Source organism: Phacochoerus africanus, chromosome 7 (genome assembly GCF_016906955.1).
Source record: "Phacochoerus africanus isolate WHEZ1 chromosome 7, ROS_Pafr_v1, whole genome shotgun sequence".
Classification (NCBI taxonomy): Eukaryota; Metazoa; Chordata; class Mammalia; order Artiodactyla; family Suidae; genus Phacochoerus; species Phacochoerus africanus.
The window spans coordinates 32,911,680-32,923,575 of record NC_062550.1 but is presented as its reverse complement, the minus strand read 5'-3'; the positions used below and the strand labels follow the sequence as shown (position 1 = coordinate 32,923,575).

Below are 11,896 nucleotides of genomic sequence, written 5' to 3'. Positions count from 1 at the left end.
TGTTATAAAGACAATTGATAGTGTTATGAAATTTGATATATATACTAGGTACCTTCTTTGGTCATCTTTCAATTTATTGTTCTAAGTCACTAAGATAAAACTGAGATTAAAAAATTAATGGAATGTGGGTGTTGCCATTGTAGCTCAACAGCAATGACCAGTATCCATGAGGACTCTGGTTCAAGCCCTTGCCTCACTCAGTGGATTAAGGATCCAGCATTGCCTTGATCTATCTTAGCTATGGCTGTGGTGTAGGCTGGCAGCTGCAGCTCCCATTCGACCCCCAGCCTGGAAATTCCATAAGCTGCAGGTGCAGCCCTGAAAAGACAAAAAAAAAAAAAAAATTAATGGAATATGGAATCAAAGTGAGAAAGATGAGTGAGAAAATCAAGTGGAATTATCCAGTCTCTCCACAGAAAATATTACAAACCTGGAGTTCCCATCGTGGCTCAGCGGAAACGAATCTGACAAGCATCCATGAGAAAATGCTACAAACCACTGTCATATGAAGAGTAGATTAAAGAGTACATAGCCATTGGAGTTCCCGTCATGGCTCTGTGGTTAACGAATTCGACTAGGAACCATGAGGTTTCGGGTTCGGTTCCTGGCCTCGCTCATTGGGTTAAGGATCCAGCGTTGCTGTGAGCTGTGATGTATAGGTCACAGATGTGGCTCGGATCCTGCGTTGCTGTGGCTCTGGCGTAGGCCTCGGCTTCAGCTCCAATTAGACCCCTAGCCTGGGAACCTCCATATGCTGCAGGAGAGGCCCTAGAAAAGGCAAAAAGACAAAAAGACAAAAAAAAAAAAAGAGTACATAGCCATAAAATGTGGGGAAAAACTTTGGAAAGGTGTGCCTGAGTTAACTAATTTAAAAACATATTATTTTAGGAGTTCCCTGGTGGCCCAGTGTTAAGGATCTGGCATTGTCATTGCTGTGGCATAGGTTCAGTCCTTAGCCCAGGAACTTCCACATGCCATAGCCCAGCCAAAAAAAAAAAAATTGTTATTTTAAAATTTTGCATTATTTGTAATACTTTTCAACTTTCAATAATTTATAATATTGTGATTTCTTTTCTCAGTCTAAATAAATATTCACTTTTGTACTTAATGTCATATTTATAAATATTTTTCTTAAGGAGCCTCTCTCACCAAATTGTACATAAGCTTCAGGCCACACAAAATCTTGATTTACCCCTGCTATCATCATCTCTCCATCTAATTGACCTGTCTACAACCATTCTTGTCCTCTTCTAATCTGTACACCAAGCCACAGCCAAAAGGATCTTATAAAAATTCATGTACGATTATATTTCTCCTCTATTCTTCCAGTGATTTTTTCCATTAGCCTTAGGATAAAGACCAAAATCCTTGACGTAGGGTTTGGTCCCTGCCTACTTCTCCCCCTCCTTCTCAGCTCCAACCACTCTGGCCTCTTTAGTTCTTTGAATACATCACTTCAGGATCTTTGCATATGCTGTGCCCTGTGCCTAGGAGACATTCTATCACCCCATAGTTTCAGTAACAAATTATTTCTTTCACTTACAGTGCTGTGCCAATTTCTGCTGTACAGCAAAGTTATTTTTTCAAACTTCAGATTGTCATTCAGGGCTACTTCCTCAGGGTATCTTAGACTAGGTCAGCCCCCAATCTCCTTAAATGCTCATCACACTTTTTTTTTTTTTCTTTTCAGGGCTGCACGTGGAGGTTCTGAGGCCAGGGATCTAATAGGAGCAAGATCTGAGCTGCATCTGCGACCTACACCACAGCTCATGGCAACACCAGATCCTTAACCCACTGAGAAACCTCGAATTCGAAACCTCTTGGTTACTAGTCAGATTTGTTCCGTTGCGCCACAATGGGGACTCCTCATTGCACTTTTTTTTTAACTTCCTCATCCCACTCTTTACTTTTCCTTCATAGCATATCTCCCTACTTGTAATTATATACTTCTGTGATTGTGAGATTATATATTTCTGTCACTAGATTGCAAATTCCATGAAAGAGGAACAGTGTCTCTTCAGCCTGAGCCTAGCATCTGGAACAATGTTGGCACCTAATTGTACAATCTCTGGCCTCAAATAGTTTACAATCTATCCTAGAAAATAAAATAGTGATAAAATTTTACAATTTGGGGGCATGAGTGCAGATGGAACAGATTCTTCTTTTGTGCAAGTCTTCCCGCAAGTCTTGAAATTTGAATATATCCAGGTTATTCTATTAGTGTGCAAATTTAGCCTAGCCCGAGCCTGTAATACAGTACACTGGCCATCTTGGAAGTGCTCTGACCAGGTTCCCAACACAATTTGTTTTTGCACTGGAGGTTACTTCATTTTTAAGTCTCTTGTCTTCTATAGACATTTAAAAAAACAAAACTGTAATCAAACAAAGGCAACGTTTCCTTTTGCATAAGTCTGATAGTTGTATCTATGACATTCCGAAGCACTGCTGCAATTATTATTACCTTATTGTATAGTGCTTTCACAAGTTTTAAAAGACTTGCAGTTGGATAGTCCAGCTTGGAAAAAATATGCCTTATTTGTTAGAAATCAGGAAGTACAGCCTGTTGTTCTCCGTTGGGAATAAGGTTTGCTGATTCACCTCGCCAGAAGATATTTCTTTCACTAGTTTATTTTTTGGATTCCACATATACAATATTTGTCTTCCTCTGTCTGACTTATTTCACCAAGCATAAATACCTTCCAATGCCAGCGATATTTCTGTTTTCCTAGATCTGAGCAGAGGGGCAGGGTAGAGCCGTTCCAGAGCTATCCCAGCAATATTTGGAGCCCTGGTTTCACAGAATTTTTTTCCTTAAAGATTAATTAATAATGCGGTTGGGTGCAGTTGCTGGCCTTTTGTTTTTGCTCAACGTGCACATCCTTCAACATCGTGTAGGAGGTCTTCTGCAAATTCACCAATTGAGTATTAGGTTAAACAGTCCAAAACTCACCAAGGAATATTAGGCTGTTAGAATATCCTAAATTGTTTGAAACCACGGTACCAGCTGAGGAATAGCATAACCAGGCTTGGAGTTAGGAGCACCGACCTGGAATCCAGCTCCAAATTTAATAGCTGAGCTGTAGGGAAAATTTTAAACGATTAAATATAAGGGCCTTCAATAAGTGTTCGTTGACTCCGAGATTAAATATAGTAGAGCCCAGACTTTGCCCACCAGTTGCTCTTACTACCTGTAGGCACATTCCTCCTTTCTCTTAATTACTTCCAGTTGGGTGATTCCCTCCTTTCACCGTATCTTCTCTCCATTTTCATTTCAAAGCGCTCTGAGATGAGTCCTATCACTACCAAACGTCTTCCCAAGCCAGGAGCAAGGGCGGGTCCCGCTCCCGGTTAGTAGCCGGCTTCCCACCCCTTTCGGCCCACTTCCGGGTTTCTCTCTCCACTGCTTCCGCTCTTCGCTCCCTTTCTGCCCTCAGCCTCGCCCCGCCCCGCCTCCCGTCACGTGACAGCAGGCGTGCTCCGCCCCCTGCCCCCGGTTCACGTGACCGCGCCGGGGGAGAAAACGCCTGACCCAAACCCCCGGCCTTCACTGTAAGCCCTTTCTTCTAGTGGCTCGTCGGCCTCCAGCCCTCCAGTCACCTGTGCGGCTCTCCACTCCACCCGGGGTCTCCCCCGGAGCCCTGTCAGCCATGCGGCTCCTGCCTCTGGCCTCAGGTGGGCCGCGGCGGGGCAGTCCCCGTCACCTGCCCTCCTGTAGCCCAGCGCTGCTGCTGCTGCTGCTGCTGTGTGGCTGCCTGGGGGTTTCCCGGGCGGCGGCGGCTGACTCTCGGAGGCCCAATGTGGTGCTGCTCCTCGCCGACGACCAGGACGAAGTGCTCGGCGGCATGGTAACTCCTCTATTTCTGCCCCGCCCCTCCATCTCCCGGGCTGCCTCCCTGGTTTCTGGCCCTCGTAACCCATCCCCTTTCCCTGAACTAGTTGCCTCGACCCTCAGTAGGTTTGCTTTTACAGCGTCAGGTTCTTTACCCAGGCTTACGAAGCTGCAGGACTCTGTTTCCTCTTCTGAGTCTCTTCTGGACCCGCACACATGCACGCACCGCACAGAGCTTTTAGTCTGGGCCTTACTGCTGAGGAGTTTGCTTCACATCTCAAGACAAACGTGTGGAAGCCAATTAGGGATGGGATGGGATGAACCAATGAGAAGCAGGTGCACTCAAGTCTTGATTGTTTTTCTTTCGGATTGGAGGATAAAATGCAGCCCCCTTTAAGAGGGACCTAGCCCACCTCTGGATTTGACCCTGTGTGCAATATCTGTGCCTGATATTTATGAAATAAGTGCTGAAGTGAACTATTCTGGTCGGTAGGGTGTTGAACGATTCAGGGTGTGCTTTGCCTTACAAGAATCAAGAAATTTCAATTAGCCTAATGGAACACCTGGCTGGTGCATTGGATACTGTGGAGTGTTCCCTTTTGTATCAGATGGGTGTCGTTTTGAAATTTCATTCTTTCCCGAAATGCATCTTGCTCCTGTATGTTAGAGTTCTGGAATTTGTGCCCTTCAAGAACATCCACCCAACTATCTACTCATGGAGGCCCAAATTGGCTTGCCCAAGGCACATAAGTAGTTGTGGCAGTCCGGACAAAATCCTGACTAGTTCTCTGATCCTGGGCATAGCATTCCTCTTATTAAAAAACAAATGCTGGATTACTGTGTTCCTTTCAGTTCTCTTTTTGCTTTCAGCTAAATGCTGTGGAAACACTCTAGGCAAGGGGTTCCTAACTGTCAGCGTATGGGAACACCCTATCTCAGTATCCTTCAAACTGCTGATTTCAACCCATAAGTGAGTTGTGAAATCGGTTTAGTGAGTAGATACCAGCATTTTTACTTCCCTGTGGAATAGAGTAGAATAGGAAATGTCTGTGATACCTTCAGTAAAGGTAAGCTCATTCATATGTAGATATTTCTGGGTTATGCATTAAGGTGTATTTCTTCCTTCATCAGCTGTCTTTCCTAGCTGATGTTTTAAGATGCTTGTATTTTGACTCCACACTTTTTCCTCCCCCATGTATCTCATTGCGTTTTAGTTTCTACCACTAAACATTGAAGAGTCTTGACATTGAAGCGTCTTGACTTAATTGCCCTCCTGATTTTTTTTTTATCCAGCATTCCAACTGCTACCCTTATCCTCCTCACAAAACTCCCTTTAAAACAAATTTGTGTGTGTTTGAGTTGTTTTGTCCAGAAAAAGCAAGCCATCTCTATCAAAAGTTAATTATAGTTTAGTGACTTAATTAACAGGCCAAGCTTTCACATCTCTATCGAAAACAGAATCCATCACTTAAATATAAGGTATTCCGAATTCAGTTCTTATAGACCACCGATATGGTCTGTGTATATTTAAGATCTCTTCTCCTTGGTGTGTTAACCATATTCGATACTTTAAACCAGTAGCAGTTTCTTTTTTATCGATGTTTATGTTGGAGAGAAGAGTTAAGTGGAGGGGAAAAGTCCAATTTAATACTCCCAATTCTCTGGAGAATTCTGGCTTCTCTTGTAGCCTTTTACAAAATATTCTATCACTAGTTGTCAACAGGACTCAAAGGGGAAGAGCTAAGATAATAACAGCATTTAAGAACCTACTTGGAGCCAGAGTGTGAACTGTTTCATACTTGTGCTTCCATCATCACAGGTATCCTCTGCTTTAGGTATTATCATTATCTTTAAAAGGGGGGAAAATAAAACTTGGAAGTTAAGTAACGTGGCCAGGGTTCATATAGGTATAATAAGGGTCAAAGTCTCGTGTTTTATAGTCTCAGAGACCTCTGCTTTTTCTCCTGTTTTAGAATACTGTTAGTAGTGCTCTTTCACCAGGTTCATTCCATGTACCCACTTCAGCATAGTCACTTATACCACAGATCAGAGGATCTTCAAGTAACATTCAGGAACACCAGTGGGGTCATAGCACTGCTTTATTTACATGTAATACTTTGTGTATTTTCATTTTTGTGGAGAGGGAGAGAGAGAAAGAGCAGTCCACAAAAGAGCATGAATTGCTGCCATAGTTGGCCAAATAAACAGTTGTCCATCCCCCAGACTAACTTAGGTCAAAAGATTATTGCACTTGTATGATTGTGGTTTGATGTGGGATTATTCATCATCTTTGAAGTAGTCTTATATGTGGTAGTATCTTTTTTTTTTTTTTTTAATGGCTGCATTTGAGGCATATAGAAATTCCTGGGCCAGAGATTGAATCCGAGCCACAGCTGTTACCTATGCTGCAGCTGCAGCTGCCGGATGCTTTAACTCACTGCGCCAGGCTGGGTATCTAACCTGTGTCTCTGTGGTGACTTGAGCCACTGTAGTCTGATTCTTAACCCACTGCGCCACAACAGGGACTCCTGGTAGCATCATCTTTAATATTTCACTGTATTTGTTGCAGGTTTCATCGGTGAGATTCCATTTTTAGTTTTTGGCCCGTTCATCTGGGGGTTTTTTTTTGTTTCTTTTTTTTTTTTTGCCTTTTTCTAGGGCTGCACCCACGGCATATGGAGGATCCCAGGCTAGGGGTCGAATCGAAGCTGTAGCCACCGGCCTACGTCAGAGCCCCAGCAACTTGGGATCCGAGCCACGTCTGCAACCTACACTACAGCTCACGGCAACGCCGGATCCTTAACCCACTGAGCGAGGCCAGGGATCGAACCTGCAACCTCGTGGTTCCTAGTGGGATTCGTTAATTACTGAGCCACGACGGGAACTCCCCATTCATCCATTTTTTAATTTTACTTGGGTGTTACTATAGTGTGATGGACACACTGTTCTTCACAGAAGCACAGGTTGCCCTTTTTAAATTCATTGCCTCTGGGAGTTCCTGTTATGGCTCAGTGGTAGGGAATCTGACTAGGATTATCTTTGAAGTAGTCTTGTATGTGGTAGCATCTTGTTTTTCCATGAAGATGTGGGTTCAGTCCCTGGCCTCACTCAGTGGGTTAAGGATCTGGCATTGCTATGAGCTGTGTGTGATGTAGGTCGCAGATATGGCCCGGATCTGGTGTTGCTGTAGTTGTGGTATACAGGCTGGCATCTACAGCTTCGATTTGACCCCTGGCCTGGGAACTTCTATATGCCGCCAGTGCGGCTCTAAAAAAAGAAAAAAAATTCATTCACTCTAGAAAAAGTGACATTTGGCCAAAACCTCAAGGAAGTGAGGGAAGGAGATATAGGGGAAGACTGAATGCATCATGTCTTTGCCTATAGCAAAGTGATCTGCCATTGTTAAGAAAAAAGTTAGCCGTACAATTATCAGAATTGTCAAAACTTTATTTCAGAGCAGCTATAGAGGGGCTCAGGAAAGTAAATGACTCCTTCGGGGTTTTTTGCTTGGGATGAGTAAAGTAACACTTTTACCCACATGCAAGGCCAAGATTGGCTGCTTCTTAAAGAATGTAGGTTGACCTCAACCTGACCAGCCGCTATCTTTGCTCAGATCTTAAGGTTCCACTTTATCATTCAGATTAGCATGAACACACATACACGTTTTCAGTAAGGTATTGTTTCTCATTTGGGATTTGTTTGATTAAACACAGATTATGCTTATCACTGGTACTACTGTTAGCAGTGTAGAGGCTGTAGTTGTGAAAATACATTTCTTACCTTACCATTCAATTCCTCTGCAGCCATGTATCATCTGTCTCCTGCCTACCTCTCCAACCTTGTCTAGTTACTCTCTTCTCCGCTTTACTTACTGCCTGCTTTCAGCACACTGGCCTTCGTTCTGCCCTCACTGGTGCTACTTTCCTTCTCCAGTAGCATTTTACTTGCTGTTCTCTCAACCTGAACCTTTGCATTGCTGACTCATCATGTGACTCAGTACTGAAGTTATTTCCTGAAAGAGGCTGCTCCTGACCACCCTTCTAAAGTAGTTTCCCCTGTTCCTTCCACCAGCTGCAAGCACATTGTCCCAGTTTATAGTTCTCTGTACTGCCTGAAATGATTGTTTACCTGTTAGTTGTTTAAGTCGCCAAGAGTACAAGGATTATGAAGTCAAGAATCCTTCATATCTTTTGTCCTCCAATGCCTAGATCAATCTCTGGTGAACATAAGTGTTTAATAAATGTGTTACAATCACGAAGCTATTCTTCAGTAGCTTTGCATATTTACCAGACTCTTTTGACCGTTCAGTTCCCTATGATCAGCTGACATGGTCCCTTTTCCCCACTCACACTTTGCATCTCATTCCCCCCTTGATGTCCTTACTGAAACTCAGATTCTTCATCAGAGCAATGTTCCATTCAGCCCAGTGTTTTTTATTGAGGCTAGCACCCTGTGATGTTTTGTGGGAGACCATGTCTGGTGACATCGCTTCTGAAGGTTAGCAAAGACCTTACCTATCTCTAGCATCCCCTGGGAACCTATTATGGATCTACTCTGAAATCATCAAAGATTTTTTTTTTTTTTTGTCTTTTGTTGTTGTTGTTATTGTTGTTGTTGTTGTTGTTGTTGCTATTTCTTGGGCCGCTCCCGCGGCATATGGAGGTTCCCAGGCTAGGGCTTGAATCGGAGCTGCAGCCACCGGCCCACGCCAAAGCCACAGCAATGCGGGATCCGAGCCGAGTCTGCAACCTACACCACAGCTCACGGCAACACCGGATTGTTAACCCACTGAGCAAGGGCAGGGACCGAACCCGCAACCTCATGGTTCCCAGTCGGATTCGTTAACCACTGTGCCACGACGGGAACTCCATGAAATCATCAAAGATCTTTTTTTCCCTTTAAATTTATTTATTTTCATGAAAGGGTAATTGACATACAACCAACCTTATGTTAATTGCAGGCATACAGAATAGTGTTCTTTGTGTATATTGCATAATGGTCACTGCAGTAAATATAGTTAACATTCATCATAATACATACAGAATTTCTTTTTCTTGTGATGGGAATTTGTAAGATCTACTCTTAGCAGCTTTCAAATACACAATACAGTATTATTTGCTATAGTTGCCATGCTGTGCATGACGTACGCCTGACTTATTTCTCTGGACCCCTGTCACCCATTTTGCTCTCCCGCCCCAACTCCTCCAGTCTGGTAACCACCAATCTGATCTCTGTCTATGAACTTGAGTTTTTTGGGTTTTTTTAGATTCCACATGTAAGTGAGTTCATACAGTATTTTTCTTATTCTGACTTAATTTACTTGGCATAATACCCTCAGAGTCCACCTATGTACTTGAAATGGCAATGTTCATTTTTTACGGCTGAGTAATATTTCATTGTCTATGTACCACATATTCTTTTCCATTCATCCATTGATAGACATTTGTTTCCGTATCTTGGCTATTATAAGTAATGCTATGGTATGAGGGTATATATATGTTTTTGAGATAGTGTTTTTAATTATTTAAGAAGTGAAACTGCTGGATCATATAGTAGTTATATTTTTAATTTGTTGAGGAACCCCACACTGATTTCCACAGCGACTGCACCAATTTAAATTCCCACCAACAGTGTACAAGGGTTCTCTTCTCCACATTCTTACCAACACTTTTTATCTCTTGTCTTTTTTGATAATTGCCATTTTAAAAGGTGTGAGGGGATATCTTATTGTGGTTTTGATTTGCATTTCCATGGTAATTAGTAATGTTGAGCATCTTTTCATGTACCTGTTAGCCATCTGTTTGTCTTCTTGGGAAAAATGTCTATTCATACCCTCTGCCCATTTTTCTTTCTGGCTGTGTCCCCAATATGTGGAAGTTCTGGGCCAGGGATAAGACCTATGCCATAGCAGTGACCCATGCTGCAGTAGTGAAAACTCAGGATCCTTAACCCCATGAGCCCCCCCTTTTCTCCCTTTTCTTTTTAGGGCAGCACCTGGGCATATAGGAAGTTCCCAGGCTAGGTGTTGAATCAGAGCTGCAACTGCTGGCCTACACCATAGCCACAGCAACATAACATACACCATAGCTTGTAGCAATGCCAGATCTTTAATCCATTGAGCAAGGCCAGGGATTGAACCCTTATCCTCATGGATACTAGTCCAGTTCTTAACCTGCTGAGCCACAGTGGGAACTCCCCCTGCCCATTTTTTTTGATTGGCTAGTTTTTTGCTGTTGAGTTGTATGAGTTCTTGATGTATTTTGTAACCCCTTATAAGATATATGATGTGCAAATATTTTCTCCTATTCATTAAGTTGCCTTTTCACTATGTCAGTGATTTCCTTTGCTGTGCAGAAGCTTTTTAGTTTGATGTAGTTCCACTTATTTGCTTTTGTTGCCATTGCTTTTGGTGTCAAATCCAAAAAATTGTTGCCAGGGCTAATGTCAAGGAGCTTACCACCTATATTTTCTTCTAGTTTTGTGGACTCAAGTCTTACATTCAAGCCTTTAATCCATTTTGAAATAATTTTTGTGTATGATGTAAGATAGTGGTCTGGTTTCATTCTTTTGCATGTAGTTGGCCAGCTTTCTCAGCCACATTTATTGATGGGACTGTCCTTTCTCTATTGTATATTCTTGGCTTCTTTGTCATAAATTAATTGACTATATACATGGGTTTATTTCTGGAATCTCTATTCTTTTCCATCGATTTGCATGTCTCTTTTTATGCCAAGATCATTTTTGATTACTGTAGATTTTTTTAAATTGAAGTATAGTGATTTACAATAATTATCTGTTTCAAGGGGATAACATAGTGATTCAAAACTTTTATAGTTTATTCTTCATTTATAGTTATTATAGAATACTGGCTCTAGTCCCTATGCTGTGCAGTATATCCTAGTGGCTTACTTATTTTATACATAGTAGTTTGTGCCTCTTAATCCTCTACTCTTTTGCCCCTTCCACTTCCCTCTCCCCACTGGCAACCAGTAGTTTGTTCTCTATGTCTGTCAGTCTGTTTCTCTTTTGTGATATTTAGTAATTTATTTTTTAGATTCCACATATAAGTGATAACATATAGTACTTATCTTTCTCTGTGTGCTTATTTCACTAACGATAATACTATCCAGGTCCATCCATGTTGCTGCAAATGGCAAAATTTCATTCTTTTATGGCTGAGTATTATTCCATTGTGTGTAGATATACACCACATCTTCTTTGTCCATTCATCTGTTGATGGATACCTAGGTTGCTTCTGTTTATTAGCTATAATAAATAATGCTGCTATGGGATTTCCTGTTGTGGCTCAGTGGGTTACAAACCTGACTAGTATCCATGAGGAGGTGGGTTCGGTCCCCGGCGTTACTCAGTGGGTTAAGGATTGGGCATTGCCATAAGCTGTGGTGTAGGCCGAAGATACAGCTTAGATCCCACATTGCTATGGCTGTAGTATAGGCCCACAGCTGATTCAATCCCTAGTTGGGGTGTGGCCCTAAAAAACAATAATAATAATGCTATGAACAGAGGGTGTATGTATCTTCAAATTAGAGTTTTCATTTTTTTTTTCAGATATAAACCCAAAATCAGATCTTTGTTCCTAGATTTGATCTGGGAACAAATCTAGTGGAATTGCTAGATTATATGGTAGTCCTATTTTTAATTTTTGAGGCGCCTCCATACTGCTTTCCAGTGACTGCACCAATTTATATTACCACCAACAGTGTAAAAGGGTTTCCTTTTTTCCCACATCCTTGCCAATAATATTTGTGGTTTTTCTAAAGATAGCTATTCTTACAGGTGTGAGGTGATGTCTCATTGTGGTTTTGATGTGCATTTCTCTGCTGATTAACATCGTTGAGTATCTTTTCATGTGCCTGTCAGCCATATGTATGTCTTCTTTGAAAAAATGTCTATTTAGATCTTCTACCTACTTCTTAATTGAGTTTTTTTGTATTAAGTTGTTTGAGTTGTTTATATATTTGGATATTAACCACTTATCAGTAATATAATTTGCAGATAACCTCTCCCTTTGAGTAGTTTGTCTTTTCATTTGTTGATGGCTTCCTT

General features: G+C 41.9%; 1 protein-coding gene across 1 annotated transcript in view; it reads left to right on the top strand.

Annotated features, from left to right (window-relative positions):
• The first annotated feature begins 3,495 nt into the window (after window positions 1-3,495).
• The window catches only part of GNS (glucosamine (N-acetyl)-6-sulfatase), a 60,816-nt gene continuing 52,415 nt past the window's right edge, over window positions 3,496-11,896 (top strand). Inside the window, exon 1 of the mRNA XM_047787126.1 lies at window positions 3,496-3,845. Within this exon, the coding sequence (XP_047643082.1) occupies window positions 3,648-3,845 (198 nt within the window). The 5' untranslated portion in view covers window positions 3,496-3,647. The remainder of the gene's footprint in view (window positions 3,846-11,896) is intronic.